We start from the raw sequence: 16,752 nt of genomic DNA on the forward strand, positions 1-16,752 counted from the left end.
GGGTCATCGTGGCGGCGAGCGTGCGGTACGTGCCGACGGTATGCCAATGCGGCGCCAGCGCGCCTGCGCAAACTACTTCCGCACGAAGTTTGTATATTCCAGTGTTGTTCTTGTAGTGTCCATCATTTGGAGACTAGCCTGTCCGTATAGCACTGCTGCACTTGGAACCAACCAAACGTATGCTTGCATTGGGTGGGCTGCGAGCTCATGCAGCTGCCATATTGCATGACGATAACAACGATAATCTCGCGGAGTTCTCCTAGGCGCCACTGAACCGGGTTTGCCGCGTCAGCATTTTTTGCCTACGCCGCGAAAGCGCTGTTTCGGCCGCGCACATGACTACGGTCATAAAATGCACCGCTAATGCACGTTCACAATCTGGGGCAAGCAAGAATAGCTGTTTGGCGCCCCCATCGTGCAGCTCGATGCGTCGCTGCGTCGCTGGGCCAGGTTTTGGCCTTTGGAGGTGGCAGTCTGGCATCGGGAGGCATTTTGAGCCAGCAGCCGGGTCCGTTCCATATGCGTTAGCTACCAACGCCCTCCAAGGCGCGCCGCTTGGTGCTGTGCTGCGTCCTGCGTGCACCCCCACAAGCAGCCAGTCGCCATGCCCAGCTTCGCCCGCATCCCAGCCTGGCAGTCGCAGTCACAGCTTTGTTGCGCTGCTAGGCGCAGGAGCGCTGCAGCGACGCAGGCCCGCCACGCTGGCGCCGGCCTGCAACGCCACCACCGCTGCCGCGGCCACTACCTGCCGACCTGCCGGGCCCGGCTCGGATGCGGCCCCTGCATGCGACCTCGGACCCCAGCACCGAAACGGCGGTGGCTCGCCATCGCGTGCTGACAAACAGCTTCAGACGCAACATTTGAACTCGAGTGCAGCCGACAGTAGCGGCAGTAGCAGCTGGAGCGGGCAAATGCAGACTAGCTATGAAAGGAACGATGGCAACGGCGGCGGCACGGGACGGCAGGCGCAAGGCGGGGCCACTCCGGGACAGGCAGCGGCGTCGGTGCAGCTGCCACCGCCGCACAGTGGCTTGGAGGGCAGGGCTTGGGGCCGCGGTGCGCCGCCACTGCGACCAGGCAGGCTGCAAGTGTGGTGGACCCCCTTGGACCTGGTGAGAAGCGTGCGTTTGGGAAGACAATTGGGAGGGAGGAGGAGAGGGGTGTGCCAAGAATGCACAAGGGTACAGGGTCGACACGGTGCATGCGAATGCGCCAGGAAAGAGCGATCAGGAGCGTGCACACGTGCCGGTGCAGAGTGATAAAGCGGCAGAAGTTTTGGGTGCTGAGGACAGGAGTGCAGCGTCTTGAGGGGTACGGAATGGCCTGGTCTGTCGGTGCGCCGGGGGTTTGCTGGCCTGCCACGCCTTGCAGCCCAAGCAACGAACGGCACACGGCTCCCTCGCACGATGCCCAACCTCGCAGGCGACGACGTGCAGCCCGGCAAGTGCCGCGCGCAACCGCGGCTGCATCACGCCGGCCGAGGCGGCGGAGGTGGCGGGCAGCAAGTCGCCGGAGGTGGCGGCCAAGCGCACGGCCGCCCGCGCGCTCGCGCGGACCGTGCTGGCGCGCGCCGTGGGTGGTGCGCTGGCGGAGGAGGGCAGCAGCAGCAGCAGCAGCAGCAGCAGCAGCAGCAGCAGCAGCAGCAGCAGCAGCAGCAGCGGCGGCAGCAGCGGCATTAGCAGCACCCGTGGCAGCGCCGGTGCATGCGTTGGTGCCAGCGGCGCTCACAGTGCCAGCAACGGCAATGGCGATTTCTGCATGGGCAATGGCAACGGTAACGGCGATGCGGCGGCCGTTACGCCCCAGGTGGGAGGGGCACCCCACAGCCGCCATCTGATGAGGTCTCCTACATGCCAACGCCCGGCAGTAAAAAGGCTGTAGCGGTGTAGGCAATCCTGCATTTCTGCAACCTTTAGCCGCGTATCTTTTGCGCGCTCATCTTGTTCTCCCGCAGGACTTGCGCTTCGCGCGCAACGGGCACGGCAAGCCGCACCTGGTGCCGGGCGGTAACGGCTGGCCCGTGCTGCGGCACAACCTGACACACACGCACGACCTGGCAGGTGCGGTGGCAGGGGCGGGGGCGGCAGCCAGGCCCCATTAGCGTGTCGGGCACACGGCACACGGCAGGCAGGCTCACATGCCAGCTTGCGCTTTACGTACACCCGTAGAACAGGGGTACGCAGATACCATGTGAGGGAGGATCCAAACGAGGGCTCGGTGACATGTCCAGTTCCCGTTCTGGATTGCAGGCGTGGCAGTGCTGCGGGAACCGGGGCACTGCTCGGCGGCTGCCGATGCCCAGGGCAGCGGCACCAGCAGCACGGTGGGCTCTGGCGGAGGCAGAGGCAGAGGCGGAGGCGACGGCGGACGGGTGGTGATGAGTGTGGGGCTGGATGTGGAGAGGCTGGACAGGGCGCCGCGGGACCCTATGGCGCTGGCCCGGCGGCGGCTGGCGCCGGCGGAGGTTCGAGACCTGGAGGGTGAGAGATTTTGGACTTGGGTGTGTGTGGGGGTGTGCAGGGTCGCAAAGATGTACGAAGCGTGGGCTGTGTGACTTGCCATGTGTACCTCTTGGCTATTGCGCTGATGATGCGTGCCGCCCGCCGGCCCCTCCCTTGGGAATTGGCAAACCACCAACAACGCCACCACCACCCCGCAAACGCACAGCCATCACCGACTTGAAGCAGCGTGCGCGGCACTTCATGTGGCTGTGGACGCTCAAGGTGAGGGGGGGGGGCACGACGAGCGGCATGGGTGATGCGTTGCTCATGGTGGCTGCATGGTGAGCGGACGTTGGCCGTCGCAAATGACTGGCAACAGTATGCAGACACAATGTTGTTACTAAGAGAAGCGATTTCGTTAATGCAGGAGGCGTACGTGAAGGCTCGCGGCACCGGCATCAACGCGCCACCGGGGCTCAAGGGCTTTGCCATTGGTGAGCACCTCAGCATCCAGTCTCCATCCGCATGCAATGCCTTGGAGGGCTGCGACAACCACCGGCACTCTCAGCCGTTTGAGGTGCTTCGCAAACGCTTGCTGACCGAGTGCCTCGCGTGCTCTGTCTGTGTCGCAGGCTTCCGTGAGATGCTCGACGACCAGCGGCTTGCAGTGCAGGCGGTGTGCGGCGCCTCGCAGTGCGCGTCGCCGCGTCTGACAGCCATCACCATCACCCATTGCGCTGCCGCCGCTGCTACCAGCACCGCCGCCACACCGCCGCCCGCCACCGCCTCTGCTTCGACCCCGTCTGCAATCGCTAGTCGCGTGGCAGGGACGGGCCACGCCGCTGCTTCCGGCAACGGCACCTGCGCCACCGTCGCTGCAGCTGCGGCCGCAGCCGCGTGCGGTAGCCGCCCAGGCGCCGCAGCGGCACTGCCGTCCTCGCACGCTGCGCCTGCGCCGCCGCAGCCGCTGCCAGACGCGGACGTGGGCACGGACGCGCAGTTCCATTTCCTGCTGTTCCAGCCAACGCCGGCGCATGTGGGCGCGCTCTGCATCGCCACACAACAACTGTCGCCGGCGGCCGCCGCCGCAGCTCGTGGTGACAACAGCGACAACGTCGAGGGCGCAGGCATCGGCAGCGTTGGCAGTAGTAGTAGGGGCAGTGGCAGTAGGGGCACTAGCGGCGGGGGTGCCGGCACGTGTTGGGCGGCACTGGTGGACCACTGGTGGTGTGTGCCGCTGGAGGGAGAGGCGCAGCTGTCGTCGCAGCAGCTGACGCTGCTGGGTTGCACCGTGAACCCAGTGGACATGGCGACACCTGCGGCGACATCGCCGGCGCTGGCCCAGCAATGCTGATGTGGCTGGTCGTGTTACGCTGTGAAGCTGGGGAGCTTTAGGGCGGCTAGTCCTGGTTTGCTAACCAATATCAACGTGGTGCGGGGGCAAAGACCAGTGGACTGACGTGCAAAAGGGAATGGATGGACAACATGGACATATGTGATGCATCTTCAACGTGTGATCAGCGACATCTTTAGAGGCGCGCGCTCCACCGGCGTGTGCCCGCTGGAGGCGGCTTCACGGACGCGTGCCGGGGCGCTGGCGTGTGTAGAATGCTGGGGCAGGGAAACAAGCTTACAGCCCACCTTCGCTAGCGGGCTGCCATCGTCCGGCTGAACTCTCGCCATCGCTTTCCCACACAAAGCAACAATGCGCTTGGTCTTCGCCCTCCATCGCCCTGGGCCAACCCGGCAACACTTCTCATCAGATCTTCACACAGCAAGCATTATACGAATGCAGAGCAACCACAGTCGATGTACGCATGTAAGAATCCATCATGGTAAATCAGGCAATGCATTCGTCCCCGAAGCACAACAGTCGCAACCTTCAACTTCCCCACAACGCCAACACCAATGGCTCCCGTACAGTGGACACCACACAACGCCACCAGCGCATCTTTGCAAGTGCCTCCGTGTGCAACCCCCCACCCCCTTGTAAGAAACGGATGAAACGACAACAATGAGCGGATGGTTTGAGTCGCCATTCTGGAGCAACAGGGTAAGAGGCCGTGACTGTCAGGCACATCGGCTTTATCGCCTCTGGCTGGGCGCGCATTTCCGGGGCCAAGCCTGTTGCCAATCAGTCAGGGCAACTACGCCGCCGCCTCATGCCGCCCGCACCACTCAGCACTGCACCCACTGCCGCAAGAGTTAGACAAGCCACAAGGCGACTTTAGCCCCAGTTGCAAACACCTCTCTGCAATGCAGCGACAAGAACCCTTCCAAAGCATCACAGTGATCGCTCGGCCTGCGCCCTAGCGCCTCCAACTCTATCCCATTACTGGGCACAGTACGGACACCCCCTACCCTCGCAAAGTCTCGCAGCCCGTGTAGTACAGTACTGTGCCTGACCTACCGTTGATTACCTAAGCAATGCTGCTCGGCCCCTCCTGCATCGACGACACAATCCTCATCTATCGTCTTCTAACCCAAGCGCATAATCGAACCAGGCTGCGATGTATTGCCACAGCCAAATGCACCATTGCACCAACCTGCCCACAGCTCTCCCCTTCAATCTGCCCATCCCCGCACCTACCCTTCTCCTTATTCCCAACTGGCCCGCTCCCGCCCAAGCCCTCACTCCTCACTCCTTTTCAATCCGTTCCAGCAGCACCTGCAGGCTGAGCTGGTCCAGCGGCACCTCCACCTGCCCCGACGGCGCCGGGCCGTCGCGCCGGTTGATGCTCAGCTGCTGTGCCGCCAGGAACGTGGCCGGGTCCAGCCCGTGCTCCTGCCCCTGGCTGTTGCGGCTGCTGCTGCCGCCACCGTAAGCTGACGCCGCCGCCGACACCAGGCTGTCCATTCCGGGCGGCAGTCGCGTGCCGGTGGAGCCGCGCCGCGCCGTACCCGTGTGGCTGGCCTGCAGCCCCCCCGGCGGCTGCGGCGGGAGCCCAAGCAGTCCCGGCGGCTCCGATCTGGCGAAGGCACTGGGGGCCATGCCCGTGTCGGAAGAGGTGGCGGGGGAGCGGGTAGGCAGCTGTAGCGCCGGCGCCGGGCCCGATGGCGGCGGCAGTGCCAAGAAGTTTACGTCCTCAACGACCGCGGCGCCGACAGTGGCGCCGAACGTGATGACGCGGTTGAGGCCGGGCGGCGTGTTCTGCGCCAGATTGCCCGCCGCCGCCGGGCTGTCGGCGCCCTCCGTCGCGTCGCTGTCGGCGGCTGTTCCCGCGGGCGACGGCTCCCCTGATGCCAGGCTGCCGGCGCCCGCAGCGCCGCCGGCACCACCGCCGCTGCCGCCATGGCTCAGAGGCCGCGGCGGCAGGCCGATCGCCGCAGGCGAGGGCGCCGGCGCCGCAGGCGCGGGCCCCAGGCCGGAGGCGTGCGGCACTCGGCGGCTGCCGTACAAGAGGAAGGCGGCGGTGGCGGCGCTGCCAGCACCCGGGTTTGGCGGCGTCGCCGCCGCCGGCTGCAGACCCCCGGCCGCAAAGCTGCCGCTCGTGCCGGCGCCTGTGACCGAGTCCACCAGCGCGTGGGTGCCGCTGTTGACCGTGCTGCCGGCGGCGGTGTCGTGCAGCGGGTTCAGGTGCAGCACCATGTGCTCCTTGTGCGCCGCCGTGTCGCCGCCGCCGCCGCCGCCCATCACCGGCGACGAGGGCGTGTCTGCGGGGCTGTAGGCAGTGGTGCGGGACAGCGGCGACGCCGCGCCGCCCTCAGCAGGGTTGCCCACCGGCAGCGTGCCGCTGCGCACGCCGTTGCCGCGCAGCAACAGACCGCCAGCGCCGCTGCTGCCGAAGGGCGAGGCCGCCACGCCCGCAGGCAACAGGCTGTTTCCCCCACTGCCGCCGCCACCGCCGCCGCCGCCACCACCAACACCGCCGGTGCTGCCGCCGCCCAAGAGGACGGCGCCGCCACTGACGCGGCGCGGCGAGCGGTTGCGCGCGGATGGCGACGCGCGGTCGCCGCCACCAGTACTGGCGGTGCCCGCGCCGAGCACCGCGTTGAGCAGCGAGGCGCGGGAGAGGGCAGCGGTAATACTGCCGCCGCTGGCGGCGGCCGCCGCAGCCGCGGAGACGGAGGCGGAGGAGGGCCCGCCAGGGGCCAGGCTGAAGGCGGAGGCAAGGCCAGAAAGCACGTTGGGGTTGCTACTGTTGGTGGCGGTGATGCTGGTGCTGTTGTGGCTGCTGCGGGGCGCGTGGCGTGCCACCACTGCAGCTTCCTCGGCGGACAGGGCATTGCCCTTGTAGGACACCGACAGGACCTCGATCTGTGAGAACAAGGAAGATTAACGGGGGTCAGCAGCTAGCGGCCGTGGTCGCCCAGCGGGCCGCAGGTACAGGTTGCGGCGTCAGCCCTGACGGCAAGCGACATGCACACGTCATCCACGCAACCTCCTGCCCAGTCTCTGTCATGGCTATGCTGGATTTGTACAGCTTTCCATCTCTGACCCATCCCTTACTGCCCATTGCACACCCTTACTGCCCATGCAGCTCCCCTGCGCACCCTCACCTTCTCCATGACGCCCTTCAGACTCTGCAGCCCCAGGCTGCTGGCCGTCAGCTCGTCCTCGCCGCCCGCACGCGCCACCACACCCAGCCGGTCCACCGCCGACGCCCACACCGCCGCGCTGCAGTGTACCTGCGGGCGCCGAGGTGGTTGCGCCGTGTCGTTGCTAGGCGGCACCGCACATGCAGGGATTGAGTTCCCGGCGGCCGTAACTGGGCTGCAACACAAGTGTACGCGGCCTAGATGCTGAGCACGGACACAGTGATGAGAGCCGTCGCACCTGGCCCGCTAGCGCCTTGCTGGCGATGCGCGCGGCGCGGTTCATGGGCCGGCCGCGGTAGGCCATGCGGCCGGTGGTGGCGTTGATGGAGTCCGCCACGAAGCCGGTGTCCATGCCCACCTGCGGGTGCGGCGCAACGGCCGGACGCATTCAGTTCAGCCAGCCCCACGCCAAAGACTATCGAAACGGCTGCTTGCGCTCCCCACCAGGCGCGCCCCAGCCCTCTGCATCCCATCTATTCAAACCGTTTCCGCTCCTACCCCGCCTCACCTTGAGCCGCAGCCCGCGCATCAGCGTCTTGTACCGGATGGCTGTGGCGCGCGACAGTCCAAACTGCGGCGTGCCGCCTCCGCCGCCCATGCCGCCCGGCCCCGACACCGAGCCCAGCCGCGCCTCCGTCAGGCCCCCTGCCCCCGCGCCCATGCCGCCGGCGCCCGTGCCTCCGCCTCCTCCCGCCGCCGCGCCCCACTCCCCGTGTAGCGGCAGCGACACCTCCTCGCACAGCTCGTGCTCCAGTAGCTCGTCGTCCCAGGGGGCTGCCAGCAGCTGCCGGCCGCAGCGCAGCGCCCACAGCAGCGCGTCGGCGGAGGAGCGGAAGGCGGCCAGGCACAGCCCGTCCACCAGCTCCACCTGCCAGGGGGTGGGGCAGGAGCGGCGGTTGGAACATTAGCAGGGGCTGTGAGCTAGTACAGGCGAGGGGCGAGGCCGTGCGCAACGCCCCATAGGCCATAGCTTGCGGTGCTTGCGCGCAGCGTGTCGCTGAACCCCGGCCGCGTTACGTAAAGAGCTTACGGCCCGCTACCCACCACGTATCCGTCCGCTGCATTGAGCTGCGCCGCCACGGTGTTGTGGAACAGCGTCAGCGCCTCCGTGGCCAGGGGCGCGTTCCAGGCCAGCAGCGCCTGCGCGCCAATGACGTACATGAACGCCACCGTCACGCGCCCCACCGGTGCGTCCGGCAGGCCCAGTGACAGGTAGGAGTTGGAGCGCAGTGGCTCGAAGAACGGCAACCTGGTGGTGGGGAGGGATAGGGCCACCGGTACGGTTTGCGGTGGCTTCAGATACGGTAGCCCGGAAAATCAGGCAGAGGTACGCTATGCAAAGTACGATGCGTTGGGTGACGACCGGGCAACAGGCAGCACGCCGTGATTGGGAAGACCGACCACGGCAGCGCATGGGTCCGGTAGCGAGTTGGCCCGCACCTGCACGCCAGGCGGTGCGGCAGCATCTGGTACAGCGGAATGGGCTCCGGCTCCTCGCTCTCCTCCGGCACCTCGCCTCCCTCCTCGACAGGCTCCTCGCCCGCCTCCGCGCCGCCGCTGCTGCCGCCTCCGCTCTCCTTCGCCGAGTCGAAATGCTCCAGGTCAGGCAGCCCCAGGGCCCGGCCCGTCCGTGGCTTGCCCGGCCGGCCACCCTCGGCCCTCCGCCGCGCCGCCGCCGCCGCCGCCTCCTGCTGCCGCTTCCGCTTGGCAATGGAGTAGTCGTCGAGCGTGTGCTCGCCCATGTGCAGCAGGAATGCGGCCTTGGCCAGGCAGCCGGGTGGCAACTGCTTGAACACGGTGGGCGACAGCACCACCTGTTTGTAAGGGTGGCGGGCGGGCGGGAAGGAGGGGGAGTTCGGAAGAGGACGAGGAGGGGACCGGGGCAGGAGGCAGGCCTGCCCGACATGGGGCACCGCGGCTTGTACTTGTGCCCGCAGGCAAGCCAGCCTGCGCACCCGCACACTGGTGCCACGCACAGTTTATGCAGGCCCTGCACACGTACATGCACATGCACGTGCAAACACACACACACACACATCGTGGCTTCGTACTTTAAACACACATATACACACATATACACACACACACACACACACATACACACACGCGCGCGCGCGCACCTGCCCGCCGTGCGCCGAGTCGCACACGGCCTTGGCCTCCGTCATGAAGGTGCCGCTGTATTGGGTGCGGCCGGTGGCCTTGTTCAGCGACACCTCGCTCACGTCCGCGCCCGAGTGCAGGCCCATCCTGGGAGGAGCGCGCGCACAACCGCAACATACAAGGGTTGGGCGTGGATGAGACAGAGGTTTGACTTGTACGGCGGCCTCTTTAAACGGAGCAAGCAGAACCGCGAGCATGACGTGTGTGCGCACAATGCATGCCACGTACTCTAGGCAAGACCATTGAAGGCATCACGCGACTGATGACGTGCTGGAGGCCACTCACGCCAGCGAGCACACCCATCTGCAGGCTCACCTGACGCGCATCCCGCGGAAGGCCAGCAGGTACTCCGGCACCTGCGGCTCGCCCTCCGCGCCACTGGCAGCACCTCCACCAGCCCCGCCAAACGCCGCCGCCGCGGCCGCTGCCACATTGCCGCTGAGGTCCAGAGTCCCACTGCGCGGGCTGGCCGCCAGGCCGGTGCCGGCACCGCCGAACTCTGCCCCCCCGGGGGTGCCTGCGGCCGCAGCTGCGCCGCCGCCCTGCGAGCCTGGCACCACCTTGCGCCAGCCCTGCCGCAGCGCCTCGGTCAGCGTGGCCACCGTCACGCAGCCGCCCGGCAGCGTCGGCAGCAGGTTGCTGGTGCTGCGGACCGGCTCCACCATGCCGTTATGCGCCGCCAGCAGCGCGGCAGAGCTGGCGGGCGCGCCACCGCCTGCGGCGGCCGCCGCCGCGCGCGGCGTGGTGAGAAAGTCGGGCATGCCCTCCTGCTCGTTCTCCATGTAGCTCCGGATGTCGGAGGGGCACTTGGTGAGGGGGCCCAGGTTCATGGCGCTGGCGTTGAGGTTGCCGGTGTGCGCCAGCATCTGCTCCAGAGGCGAGCTGGCGGCAGGCGCGGCGCCGCCGCGCGGCTCGGGCCCGGACCTGTCCTTGCGGAAGGAGTTGGCCTGTGTGATGCGGCCGTAGATGCTGGCCTCAAAGCCGCTCTTAATTGTGCCCATGCTCGGCTGGTTGCCGCCGCCGTCGGCATCGCGGCCGGCGCCGCCGTCGCTGGAGCCGCGCTTCTTGCTGCCCAACTTGGCCACACCGCTGCTTGAGCGGAGCTCCGAGGACCCAAACCGCGTCAGCCAGCGCAGCAGCGTCTTGCTGGAGGCCACGGGGGCGTTGGTGTCGTCGCCACCGCCGCCGCCGGCACCGGCGCCAGCAGCTGCGGCGCTGCCCCCACCGAGCGTGAGGCCCGCCTGCGCGGTGCCAGTCTGCACTGCCCGGGTGAGCGCAGAAAGCAGCTCCCGGGACACGTAGCTGAGGGACGCGGTTGGGTTCATACGCCTGCGGAACAAGCGGTCAGCGAATTCAGCGCGACCAGTGCGAATCGGGGCCTAGGATGCAGCACAAGGACAGAGTCACGCCCGCCCACGCCCAGATCATCACGCGGTGGCGGTACTCACTGTGGCGACACCCACACCACCTCGCAGTCGGGGTGCGTCAGCATCTCCTCCGGCCACGCCGCCTCCATCAGCATCACCTGCGCACAGGAGGGCCGACAAGAGAGCATTTGGTCAACGGGCTGGTGACAACTGTGAGCATGCGCCCCTGGCACACAGGCAAGTTTCAGAGGTCCCGGAATTGAAAGCGCCACTACGCCGCTCCTCCCCTCCCACCTGCGCTGCTACCGCGTAAGCGGCCGCATCCTCGGCGGTGTGGAAAGCCAGGATGAAGGCGTCGCCCTCTGTGGGGCGGCGGCGAACAACAGCGTTTGAGAGGTCCGCTACAGATATCATGCTGAGTTTTGTGTGACAACCTTGGCATGTCAGCACCAGTCGTAATCCTCGGGCCCCTACCCAACGCGGCGAAACGCCGATTCGAAACCCGCCACCCGACTTACCTGTTGCGCTTTCGTAGCCGCCATGGGGCTGGAGCAGCCCCCGCAACACGTCGTGGTGGCAGCGGATGGCGGCGTCCATCACGTCGGGCGGCAGCGTCTCCCACAGCACTGCAGGCGCAGGGCGGCGCGGTATGCAGGGGCAGCGGCGGTTTCAGCCAGGCCCTGCGGCGCTCCAGGCAGCAGGTGGGGAGGTGCGGAAGGCCAACCCCCCGCCCGTCTTTCTGCACCACTGCCCCAGCACTGTGCCCTCCCGCCCCTGAGCGGTTACACATGGCTTTGAGCGCACCCGTGCTGTTCTGGATGTCAGTCAACAGCAGCGTGGTGCCGGAACCCGCGCCCGGCGGCGCCACAGCGCCCCAGCCGCCGGCCTTGCGCTTCTTCATCACCAGCACCACCGCCAGCCCAAGCGCCGCCAACAGCACGACCGTCACCACCACCGGCACCGCAATCGCCGCCGCCAGCTGCGAGTCGCTAAGGCCGCCGCTGTCGCCGGCTGGCAGTGGCGCGTGGCTGCCGCGATTCCCGCTGCGTATAGAAAAGGGGAGCGGGCGGGTGCGAGGAATCGAGGCGGGGCCATGATACAGGGGCCCCAGACGAGAGTGTAGGCCGGCCGCCATGGATCACATATGGATGGAGACATGCTATCCACTCGCTCCTAGCTCAGTCCCCCGCTCCCTTCTCTCGCACCGCCTCCCACGACGGTGTGGCTCACCTGTACCCTATGTCCTGGCTGTACTTGTACCCCAGGCGCGTGATGTTGGTCGCCACCAGCGCCAGCAGCTGCCGCGTGTCGCTGGCCGCCAGCGTGGAGGCATTGCCGGGCGACAGTCCGCCCAGCAGCACCCAGCCCACAGCCTGCGTTGATGGTGGGCACCGCACGGCTGTGTTTTCGAGGGGCCAGTCATGGTAGGGAGGCTGGATGCAGGAGCTTCTATCCCGGACAAATGATGAACATAACCAAGCACAGCCGGCATACGGTCCCCAGCGTCTACATGTGCCAGCGCTGACAGCTGGTTGTGCTGGTCCACCGCCCCGCCCCGCGCACCTGCGCGAACACGTTTGTGAAGTAGCTGCTGCCGCGGAAGGCCAGCTCCTGCACCACGTTGCGCGGCGGGCCCGGGCTGGAGGCGCCGCCGCTGCCGTCCTGGCCCAGCAGCGAGCCCCAGTACGCGTCCAGGTAGCGGCGCACCTCGGCCGCCGAGTAGCCCAGCTGCAGGGGCGGGGGCGTCGACGAGCAGCAGCGGGGTCAGGCATGCGTGTACGCGGTGCGCAGGGGCTGGCTGAGCGGAAGGTAGGCTCCCACAACATGCACTGCCTGAAAGCCTGCAGCACCCTACCTGTACCAGCCCGCTTGCGTTGGTCCAGTCCGCCACCGTCAGCTGCCGCTGCAGCGACCGGCGCTCTGCCGATCCGTGCGCTGCCGCTGCCAGCCGCCGTGACCGACGGCCCGCAGCCCCGCTAGCGGCTCCGCCTAAGCTGTTCACGCTCGTGCCACCGCCCACATCCGAAAACGACGGGCCTGAACGGGATCATGAGGTACGCACCCGTATAAGCACAGTAGGGTCAACAGAGCCTGACCAAAACCACAACACACTCCCCTTGCATTTCATGCCAACACCTACCGGTCGCGCTGCCAATCAACAGCGTGCCCGCCACCGCCTCCGGCCAGCGCTTCAGCGCGGCGTCGGCGCTCGCCTGCAGCACCGCCAGCCGTCCCAGCGCCGCAGCGTCCGCGTCCGGTGATGCGCTGTAGTCGTATCCCAGCCCCGCCACCAGCGGCGCGCGGTTCACGATGCAGGAGCGCCGCTGCCGGGGGTCGGTCGCCTGCGGGCAGCGATGCAGGGCGTTCGTGAAGAGGCAATCCTTGCGCATGCTTTCCAGCCTACGGCTGTTGGCCGCCGCACATCCAGGACCCCTGTATCCAGTGTCCGGGCGCGGCCCCACCCGGCCCCGGTTCTGCACACCCACCGATGCGGCGCAGCTGGTGTTGACCGCGTTGGGGCAGTTGGCGGGCGAGCAGGGCGCCAGCACGCACTTCTCCCGGTCATACATAATCTCACTACCTGGCAGCGGTGCCACGCCCAGCGCCTCCGCCGGCAGCGCGCCGCGCACAAACGGGAACGCCACCACATTGCCGCTGCTGCTGCTGCCGGAGACCTGCACTGCAGAGGTCGCGCCCACCACGTCGTTCCAGGCGTTGGTGATTGCCGCCAAGGCCGCGCCGGGCGCGGGCGTGGCCCGCATCTGGTCAAAGTTGATAGTGAGCAGGCAGCGGCCCAGCGAAAAGGCCGGCTCGAAGGCGCGGCAGGACGAGCTGCCGTTGCGTGAGGGCAGCGGCGGCGCCGTGTAGGGCACCAGGCGCCTGCACAGAGGGCGGTCGGTACCGTTCTTGTGAGGCGGCGCGCACACGGGTGACAAAAGGCCCGTCTGACAGCCGAAAGCAGCTTTCCGCAACCAAGACCCATGTACCGTATGGCCATTCTGGCTCAGAACACGGCTTTCCACCATGGCGCCCTTGCAACCCCTAGCCCCAGCGCCGGCCCCACGGACTCACTCGATGATCCGCAGCGCCTCCTCAAACGCAACCGTGCCTACTAGCGGGCTCATGTCCGCCGGCTCGAAGAACGTGCCCGCCGGCGTCTCCGGCTGTAGCATGCTCGCCGCGATGGCCAGGGCCAGGTAGCCGGCCTTGCAGCCTGGGCACGCGGCACAAGTGGGTTGCGGGAGGTCGAGGGGTGGAGCGGCCAACCAACGAGCTGGCTAAGAGGCACACACGCACGGAAACCGACGGGTTCTGTTGTTGTCTGTCCCGAGAATTGTATTGCGTAGGCATGAGGGAGCAGCGATTACTCGCCCGGCTGCCGTGCCACTCACTGGATGTGAAGTCCAGACACAGTGCATGGTCGCCTCTGCTGTCGCCGTCGGCATCCACGGTGCCGTTGACGACCGCGGCCCAGTCCGCCAGGTCGGTCCAGGTGGCGGGCGGCGGGTGGCCCAGCGCGCCCAGCACGTCATACCTGACGCAAAGACAGCAAGCAGCCCATCACGACTCCATGGCATGCAGACACGCCCCTTGCTGCGTGGGCTGCAAGTCTGTACCCCACGAAGACCAAACAGCACATCGCCTTCTTTGTACTGGTTGGCGGGATGGTTTGCTGGGAAGCTGGGCACTGGGTGCATTTCGGGGATGGGGACCATTGTCGCGTGCCACTCAGTTGTCAAAGCATAGGCCACGCTGTCCTCCTCGTTCTATTGCATTGGGTTCGGTTTAGTTTGGGCTGGTATCTACAATTCTCTTTTAGGCTCCTGCACCCCGCATGTTGTCCCAGCACCCATTTCACGGCGCGCCATGTGAGGGGACAGTAGCCACTACCTCGCCGGCTAGCCGCGGGTCTGCTCATGCCGCACCTGTAGTACATGAGCAACTGCGGCCGCGCCAGGTCCGTGGTGCCGGGCACCAGCTCCGGCGGGCTGGCGTCCGTGTCAAGGTTCTGCGGTTTGGTGTTGGGTTGGTGCTGCGGGGTTGAACACTTGCAGCAAGCATCGTCAGGCTCCAACCTGGTACGTAACCCGGATGCCATCCAGCAGCTCGAGCGTTCACTGGCGCCAGGTGGACTGACCCACATGCAACACCCGTGTGTGTGCCCACCCAGGCGCCAGGCTTGCATGAAGCAGATGACGGTTCTCAAGGTATCACTAGCCAGACAGCAACCGTGTGTGTAATCGCGCTATTTTGTGCTACCGTGGTCTCTCTCACGCGCACGCGCTTACCGTGGGAAGCCCCTGCATGTCGTCCACGCTCGCCATCTGCAGCCCCGCCCCCACGCCGCTCCCACTCCCACTGCTAACGCCACTACTGCTGCTGCTGCTGCTGCTATTGCCAGCTATGCTGCTAATGACCACCGGCCGCGTGCCGCGGCAATCGCCCGTCTTGCAGGGCGCCGTGGTGCTGTCCGCAACCCATGCGTCGCCGCGGCCTGTTCGAGCGGGTCAGCAACAACAATGTGTCGCCACCTCCATCTGGGTTGGCTGCATGGGTAGGTTGGCCCTGCCTCAAACCCAACGAGCGAATGTAGCCCTGCCCCCAACTCCCGCTCGTGCGACCCCACCCATCCTGGCTCTATAAGCGTATGCGCCCTCTCCAGCCCCACCGGTGTAGGCGGTGTAGGACCTGAACAACAGGCTGCTGGTCACTTCGTCGTTGGCCGGCGGGAAAAGCAGCCGTACCTCCGTGCCGCCCAGGAACGACGCCGACCCCAACCCCGCCGCCGACTGCAGGAACGCCCGCCCCGCTGCCTCCGCATACACGAGCATGGGGTAAAGGTAGTCCAGCTGCAATCGCACCGTCACCCCCGCCGCCTGTGCAGGGCAGGGCACAGGAAGGAGGGCACAGGGAACAGGGAGGGTGCGATGGGACATTGTAAGGGGCAGGTGGGCGTCGTCCGTAGAGTGCAGCGTATTCCCAGACCCCAACATTCAATTTGCAACGTCAAGGCAAGACTGCGTGGCTGGTGTAACGCAGGAGTTACTGTTCCGAGACATCGCTGACTTCCTGGCAGGCTGGTAGTTTGCAGACGCGCATTCCTCACGCTCCAGGCGCCCGGCACAGGGCACAGGGAGGGTAAAGCTGGGCTGGGGTGGAACTGGGCGCTGCGCCCGTGCACCCCATCCTCCCGCCGCTGCTATTTGGATCCGGTGGCCCTGCCCTTGCAGATGAAACACATGGCGGTCCTCCGTGGGCCACCGGGCGCACCAGCTGTCACGCCCGCCACATGAGGAGCCAACCTCACCCAGGTCACACAACTTTGACGCGTTCACATTAATTCTCACAAACCTGTCGATCTATGTCACATTGCTGTGTCGCTTCCAGGAGCAGACTCTGCAGCTCCGCAGCGACGGCCTGTGTCAGGTTATGCCTGCGCAACAGGTCAGCGTGAATTCGTGAAACCTCTTCATATTATTGGTAACTCATGTAACTCTTCACAGCGGCAAGCAAGCGAGCGAGCTATCGAGCTACGGGCACCAACCATGTGAGCCTGCCTAACCCCTGCTCCGCTCACACCTTGTGACGAAGTCCAGAGAGCTGTTTAGGGTCGATGAGCTTAGGGTAGAGCTCTGTAGCTCCCTCCCCGCGCCGACGAGTCCAGACTCGCGCCTGCCCCAAACAACAGAAGCGACTCCAAGGAAAGCCAGCACAACTAATCTTCGCATCAGGCATTGTGCTTGAATCCACCTCATCGTCAGGCGTATGCAAAGCCCGCCTTTTAGGGCCGACTCGCTATCGGTGAAACATGGCTGTGAAGTAGTTTCTCTCTAAGCCAGTACCTTGTCCATCATAAAATGTGGCCGACGCCAAGGAGTCCCAGTTTGGGCGGCTGGTGACTCGCTCACTCTCATCGCGCCGGGCTGCGGCATGAGTCTCTGGGGAGCCAGGCAGGGCAGCCCCTCGGCCCCGCCCAGCCCCGCGGTCATGCCCATACACAGCGCTTTGCACTCCAGATGCCAAGCGCCATTGCAAGCCTCGCTGCAGCAGGCAAGGCCGCTGCGGTGCGCCTGCGTGCGTCAAACGCGTTGAACTCCCCGAGGAAACCGCTCTGCATGGCCTTGCCGGCCTTGCCGTAGTCAACCATCTCCTGCCTTGTTGGGGCCAGATCGGTGGTGCAGGGATGGTCGTCGACCAGGGGTGCAAACCTGCGTGGGGCGCCGCGCAATTGGGCGCATGGGGCC

The 16,752-nt window shown here is 66.4% G+C and overlaps 2 protein-coding genes across 2 annotated transcripts; one reads left to right on the forward strand and one right to left on the reverse strand.

The window, feature by feature from the left end:
* The first annotated feature begins 101 nt into the window (after window positions 1-101).
* CHLRE_01g018500v5 (uncharacterized protein) lies at window positions 102-4,052 on the forward strand. The gene is made up of 7 exons (XM_043058434.1): window positions 102-1,112; window positions 1,423-1,806; window positions 1,955-2,060; window positions 2,250-2,480; window positions 2,668-2,723; window positions 2,869-2,935; window positions 3,074-4,052. Exons 1-7 carry the CDS (start codon window positions 426-428, stop codon window positions 3,793-3,795), a joined length of 2,253 nt encoding a protein of 750 aa, XP_042928348.1. The 5' UTR covers window positions 102-425; the 3' UTR covers window positions 3,796-4,052.
* Window positions 4,053-4,059: 7 nt separating this feature from the next.
* Window positions 4,060-16,359, reverse strand: CHLRE_01g018550v5 (uncharacterized protein). Its single transcript, XM_043058435.1, has 24 exons — window positions 16,088-16,359; window positions 15,860-15,941; window positions 15,177-15,384; window positions 14,797-15,002; window positions 14,434-14,516; window positions 13,900-14,042; window positions 13,580-13,721; window positions 12,994-13,387; window positions 12,648-12,849; window positions 12,363-12,544; window positions 12,071-12,235; window positions 11,738-11,880; window positions 11,312-11,550; window positions 11,026-11,133; window positions 10,802-10,869; window positions 10,589-10,665; window positions 9,456-10,469; window positions 9,101-9,227; window positions 8,421-8,794; window positions 8,025-8,229; window positions 7,489-7,848; window positions 7,219-7,338; window positions 6,942-7,070; window positions 4,060-6,699 (listed from the first exon to the last, which is right to left on the reverse strand). Exons 1-24 carry the CDS (start codon window positions 16,261-16,263, stop codon window positions 5,080-5,082), a joined length of 6,567 nt encoding a protein of 2,188 aa, XP_042928349.1. The 5' UTR covers window positions 16,264-16,359; the 3' UTR covers window positions 4,060-5,079.
* Between the last annotated feature and the right edge of the window lie 393 nt (window positions 16,360-16,752).

This window comes from Chlamydomonas reinhardtii, chromosome 1 (genome assembly GCF_000002595.2).
Source record: "Chlamydomonas reinhardtii strain CC-503 cw92 mt+ chromosome 1, whole genome shotgun sequence".
NCBI classification, from domain to species: Eukaryota; Viridiplantae; Chlorophyta; class Chlorophyceae; order Chlamydomonadales; family Chlamydomonadaceae; genus Chlamydomonas; species Chlamydomonas reinhardtii.

Excerpts from the sequence above, each read along its gene's own strand:
- CHLRE_01g018500v5 (XM_043058434.1), top strand. The coding sequence starts at position 426 with ATGCGTCGCTGCGTCGCTGGGCCAGGTTTTGGCCTTTGGAGGTGGCAG. Across the intron at positions 1,113-1,422 it reads GGTGGACCCCCTTGGACCTG|GCGACGACGTGCAGCCCGGC; the intron begins GTGAGAAGCGTG and ends CCAACCTCGCAG. Across the intron at positions 2,481-2,667 it reads GGAGGTTCGAGACCTGGAGG|CCATCACCGACTTGAAGCAG; the intron begins GTGAGAGATTTT and ends GCAAACGCACAG.
- CHLRE_01g018550v5 (XM_043058435.1), bottom strand. The coding sequence starts at position 16,263 with ATGAGGTGGATTCAAGCACAATGCCTGATGCGAAGATTAGTTGTGCTG. Across the intron at positions 10,666-10,801 it reads CTTACGCGGTAGCAGCGCAG|GTGATGCTGATGGAGGCGGC; the intron begins GTGGGAGGGGAG and ends TCCTGTGCGCAG. Across the intron at positions 7,849-8,024 it reads ATGCAGCGGACGGATACGTG|GTGGAGCTGGTGGACGGGCT; the intron begins GTGGGTAGCGGG and ends ACCCCCTGGCAG.